Genomic DNA, 6,000 nt, shown 5'->3' with positions numbered 1-6,000 from the left:
AAAACTGAGAGTCGGGGCGGGGGGCGGTCTGAGGCCCTTCTCCGACAATCTGTGTTTTTTTTTAAGACTCCGGTGAAGACCTCATCCCCCGCCGTCCAGACTTACTCCCCTGCCCTTGGACTGGGGGCACCTCAGGTGTGTATTCCACTGATTTGGTATGGGGGTGCTGGAGGCTGCGGGGTAGGAATGAGCTTTCTGGTCCTTCAAACGCTTCCTGCTGCAATAAAGTTTCCTGCCTTAAGAAAAGGCAGTTAACACACACGCCTGCTTCCACCACCGACCTCAATGACTAGTGCCGCACAGTCTGCATTTTTCCAAACAGCTGTTCCTGCTAGCGCACCACTGGGGACCCGGGTCCGCCCTCGCCTGGGGGCGGGGCGGGGCGGGGTCGGGATCTTGGCGTCTAAGTGCGTGCGTGCGGGCCCTAGTGCGCGTGCGCGGGCTTGGGGCAGGCCGCGACTATAAGTGCACGGTGTGGGGTGCGTTTCGCTGCGGGTTACGCTTTTGTCTTCGCGTCAGGGTTGCCATCTCGCGCTGCTCGTCTGACTTTTTTTGTGACTCCGCACTACCGGCTATTACATCGAGGGAGCCATTCCCGGCCCTTCCTCTTGGAGGTGAGCTGCCCTGTGGGCTTCCCCGGCTCCCCGCACCCAGCCCCCGGGCTGCGTGCCCCGTGGGCGGCCAGCCGTTCGCCGCCTGGGGCTGCGCCGTCCAGAACTTCTCTCCTCGCCCAGCCCCAATCCGGGTCCCCACTCTGCCTCCCAGCCCTGCTTTCTCCAGGGGTGGCTCTGACTAGGATCCACGTGGCCTATCCCATGCTTACCAGGGTTGGGTTAGGCGCCCATGCCATACCACCCACAGCACCCTTAGCATCTCCTTCCTGTCACAGCCCTTCGTGTGTTTGTGGAAACTGCCAGTTTTCTTGTCTATGAGGGCCAGGTTCTGTCTCGATGGCCTCGGGTGCCCTTAGTACCTTCCAGGGTGCCTGACACATTGTGGGTATTCAAGGTGTACTTGTTAAACAAGTGAACTCGGTAGATTTGACTCCCTTAGAGTTATTTTGACTTTCAAAAATTTTATGATTAACTCCAGCTTGACTGAGATGTGAGGGAGACTTCTAAGCAGGTTGCTTTTGCTGTCTCCAGGACATGTTCTTACATTCTTACTCCCTACCCACCACATCCCCACAAAAGGATTGGGTTTTTACTTTAGGAAGGTTTCTGGTCCCTGGACTGTGGCACAGGGATTGTGCATACCTAGCAAGAGAAATAAATGTTTTTATTTTAAGAGAAAAGTTTTAAGGCGTGCTCTTGAATTAGTCCAAGAAGCTAGACTAGTTCCACAGCCATGGAGTTTACAGTGTAAATATACTTACATATTCTGCTGTGATAGAACATCCGTTGGTCCCTGTCTCCCTGGCTGTCTGAGCCACTCCCTTAGCTGCTGGGTCAGGGCCAGAGTCATCCACGTCCCAGAAGGCTGGAGACTAACCTTGCCTCTCTTTTCTCAGGATCCAAAGGCCTTCCAGAAGCAGAAGGTAGCTCCACTGCTCTACAAAGAAGTGAGGTCCTTTCAATCATGAAGCATATGTTGAACCTCTATCTCTTAGGTGTGGCGCTGACCCTGCTCTGCATCTTCGTTAGCCTGATAGAATCCCTGGGGAGCTTACTGGGGAGCCCATTGCCTGGGAGCCCTTGCAACCACCAGAGGTCGAATAGCCAACACAGAGCCTCCAAGCGCCTTCCAGAACATCCATCCAGAGGGATGTGATAAGACCTCCCTCCACCGGCTGTAACCTTGGAACACTGATCTAAATGAATCCAGCCCGCTGTCCCAGTTCCTGGGCAGGCAAGCTCAGCATCAGTGTTATCAGAGAAGTAACTGTTACTAGGCCCTTGAAGGGCCTCTCCATCTGGATATTCCTTCCTCTGGAAAAAGGGCCTATTTAATACATAGATGTGAGTGGGTTGCCTATGGCTGTGGAATGGAGTGATCTCACTTGTCTCCCCAGAGTTTGTGGTCCTTGGCAGTGTGCCTGTGACACCTCTTAGATGAGGACTTGTGCTGCAACTTCAGCTGTTGGGAGATGGTGTTTATTTTCAACCCTACTTTCTAAGCATCTGCCAAGAGTTCCTTTGGACTTGAGTGTCTCATGGTCAGTTTATTTGGTGTTCAGCTTCTCTTCCTCAAGAGCTCCTCTGTGTGCAGATGACAGTTGAGGTGTGTGGGTTGGCTGTAGGCAGGGGGGAGGTGGAGTGTTCAGTGTCCATTTCTCATTGTTTTATATTTTAAGCCCTTCCTCCAACACAGTATGTATGTGTGTGTGTGTATTGGCCTGAAGTGGGCAGTGGGATGACAAGGCCTGCTCAGGACATGGGCATTATGGCCACCATGTGGCTTCAATGAATTTTTCTAATGAAATAAAGTTGAATATTTCTGTTATGTGTCTTGTTGACTACTTCTGCCCTTGAAGTTGGTGGTAGGGAAGAGTCTTAATTTTCAGATCTAAGGTTTCACATCTTAAAACTTTGGAGAGGGAAGGTACCGAAAACACTTTTAAGACATAAGGTGAATAAACCTCTGAACCTGAAGGCAGAGACACTTGCCTCCTCTGCCCTGTGTGTGCCCTCCTCAGCCACTGAAATGTGTGTACCTCACAGATAATCTTTTCTGCTCTCCCATGTCGAAGCAGCTTGGCCTTAACCCAGAATTGGAGGGGTTTTTTTTTTTTTTTTTTTTTTTCTTGAATCTGCCCCTCATCCATCCCCATCCCATGCTGAAGCACATTCACTCCTCTGCCTGTGGTAATTCACATGTCTTAGTGTGCACATCATTTCATATATGGTGAGCTTGATTTACTTTTGCTAAAGGGTAAGAATGGTGCCTGGTGTCCTCTGCTAAACCAGTTTTTCTTCCTGAGTGTCCTTAAACTTAAATGCCACTACCCTAGAAACCAGTGGTTTGGACATCACTCTTATTTATTGCACTGTGGTGGTCATTAGTGCTGTCAGGTAGTTCCAGCTTCCCACCCTATGGGCACCTGGTCAGATTGTACTCCCTGGTCTTCCATGGTTGGCTGGGCTTATGTGACTGGTCTTGTTAGCAGAGTGCTCTCAAAAATAGAGTTGGCTTTTTAGCTCTAATTTCAGGTGATTTCATGTACCAGTAGCTGCCCTTTTCTAGACTTTTTTTTTTTTAATTGTAGTATAGTTTTCTCCTTCTTATGCCTCTCCAACTACTTTGGAACATTTTGATCTTTCAGTTCTAGAGCTGCATCTGAAGTCCCTTCCCCAAGCAGTTTAGTTTAATTGAAGTGGTTTACTGGATGCCACAATGTTAATGAGGTCTTTGCTCTAAAACAATGTAATCCACTCAGGTTTCAACCAAGATGTGATGGCCATACCACTGTTTCGATCTTTCCTATGAGTAAAGTGAGCAACTGTTCCTGTTTGCCTGGCAGAGGGATTTCCTGGGTTGCAGGACTTACAGTGCTAAAACTGGGGCAGTTTTGGGTAAACCGGGAGTTGATCACCCTTCCTACAAAACTGAATTTGAATTTTCTCCATTTTATGTATTACCACTTAGGGATGAGAAGCAGTTGCTTCTGTGAAGCCCTGTGATTTCTGTAGTCTCTCTAGATCCCAGTTCTCTCCTGAGCTCATCCTGTAGTGTTTTGTCAATAGCAACAAACTGTATCCAATTCCTGCTGCTAAAATTCTGTTCTCTGTTTCTCCTGGCTTATTAGGCAGATTATTAAACTATGTCTTCTAACTTACTGCAGGCAACAGTTTAACCAAATACTTTGCTACTGTATAACATGGCTTGCCACCCTTCCAGCCTCCATTTCTTTGCTGCCCTCCGTGTAAGTTATTGTTACACATGTAGGGTTTTGCTTTTTTTTTTTTTCCCTTTAATATGCAACTCCCCCAGATTCCAATCTCTATGTCAGTCAGGAGAAATTAGGTTAGGCTATGTGGCAGCAACAACCCTAAAATCTTAGAAGCTTAAAACAGAAGAATTACCTAAGGATGCCTTCCCAAGAAGCAGAATTGGGGGCTAATCAAGAAATATTCCTTTTCCTCAGGGTAAGGGGCTTTCATCATATCTGCTTAGTGGAACACAATCACTAGGCTGCTGTGGCTCCCATTTGTCCTCTCTCCCCTTATTGCATGTATCCTGCCCCTATTCCACCATTGTGTATTAGATGTGTAGCTCATGGCTTGTCTTTTTAGTTTATAGCCCTCGATCTCAAGCCACATCTGAAACTGGTACAGGAACTAGTGTGCATCACTCAGATTCTTGAATTTGAACTTGACATTGTGACTGAAGGGAATTCTTGGGTTGTTTCTTTGCTGGGAGGAGGGGAACGTATAGTGAATGTATTTCAACTGCAGGAGGAAAAGTAGCCTGAAAGATTATTGAATAGAAGGGTCATTAGCAGCAGTCATTAATATTCTCCAAATATTTTTGCCCTTGCTTTCCAAGCACATGATAGAATTGCACTTCCTGACACCCTTGTGGTTGGATAAGGCCATGTAATTAGTTCTGGCCAATGAGTTTTGAGTAGAAGCGACTTGTGTCAATTCTAGTTTGGAGCATTTAATCACAGGCTCAAAAATCCCCAGAGCTCTCTTTTTCCTTGTGCCACAGTGACCAGCAATGCTCCAAATGCAACTGTCCTTTAGGTTCTAGAGTAAGGATGCCATGGAACAGAGCCCTCTACTGGGCCCTGATGAACATGGAGTGTACATGAGAAATAAACCTTTGTTGTCTTAAGCTAGTGTGGTGTGGGTTTTTTGCTGTTGTTGTTACTGCAGCATAACTTGGCTTATCCTGACTGATACATTGCTTACAGCACCTAGGTGCCAGGCATCAACTGAGATCTCATTACTACGTCAGATAACATACACAAGATAGAAGGCAGGGGGAGGGGGGTGCATGTAAACAAAAATGTTTCATGGTTCTATTACAGAATAATGTGTATAGGACAGTGGATACATAAAGTTATTCATAGGCAGGAGATGGATGTTAAGGAAAAGCTTCTTAGAGGACCTGAATTTTAAAGAATGAAAAGGCAGTCAAGTTAGGAAAGCCTTGGAGCAAGGGCATGGCAATAAGACTAAGTACAACATATTTAGAAAATTGCAAATATTTAAATATTTAATAATATCTGTTAATTATTAGCTTGAAACCTTAACTCTAGTGCCGTCTAGGAGAACAGAAGGAAAGGAAATACTTTAAATGTATGCTGTGTAATGCTTTCTGGGTTTAAAGGGCTGCACTCCTAAAACTTAAGATAAGTATCAGAATATTAAGGGCTGGAAGATATGATCTAGTTTAGCACTGTCCAATAAAGATATAATACAAGCCATGTATATGATTTAAAATTGTCTAGTGGTCACATTAAAAAGAAAGAAGGAATAGGAAAAGGTATTTTAAACAAATTTTAGTTAACCCAATATATTAAAAATATTTCAGTATGTAATCAACATAAAAAGTTACTAATGAGATGTTTTACATTCTTTTATTTTTGTACTAAGTGTGTATTTGTCTTGCTGAGCATTTTACACTTATAACAGATCTGCATTTGGATTAGCCACATTTCAAGTCACATGCGGCTAGTGGCTACTGTACTGGATGGTGTCTTTTCATTTTCCTACAGAGGAAACAGGAGAAAACTAAGTAACTTAGACAATATCACTTAATTAATTGGTAGTCTATTCCTAGTATGCAGGTTTTTTTCTACATTGAGGTTTGTATTTTTCTTTTTCAAGGATTGGTCAAAATGCAGTACCACAAAATATGTCAATAATGAGTTTTTTCTTTCCTGAGGTAATTCTTATGTGAGCACATGTGAGATTTTTTTTTTTCTAAAAAAACCTATTGTAACAAAATTAAAATTACAAAATGACTATAACTTACCATGTTTATTTTACATGCTGCTTTGCTTTTAGAATATCAACGATGCCAACAAACTTGATTTACTTTATATGACAAACA

The 6,000-nt window shown here is 44.6% G+C and overlaps 1 protein-coding gene across 1 annotated transcript; it reads left to right on the top strand.

Moving 5' to 3' along the window:
* Nucleotides 1-413: 413 nt before the first annotated feature.
* On the top strand, nt 414-2,442 carry HILPDA (hypoxia inducible lipid droplet associated). The gene is given in 3 exon segments (XM_010947567.2): nt 414-614; nt 1,511-1,692; nt 1,694-2,442. Coding segments are annotated over 2 exon segments (216 nt in total). The 5' UTR covers nt 414-614; nt 1,511-1,578; the 3' UTR covers nt 1,796-2,442.
* Nucleotides 2,443-6,000: the final 3,558 nt, after the last annotated feature.

The sequence above is a fragment of the Camelus bactrianus genome, chromosome 7, assembly GCF_048773025.1.
Source record: "Camelus bactrianus isolate YW-2024 breed Bactrian camel chromosome 7, ASM4877302v1, whole genome shotgun sequence".
Taxonomy (NCBI): domain Eukaryota; kingdom Metazoa; phylum Chordata; class Mammalia; order Artiodactyla; family Camelidae; genus Camelus; species Camelus bactrianus.
This window is presented reverse-complemented; position numbering and strand designations above follow the sequence as displayed.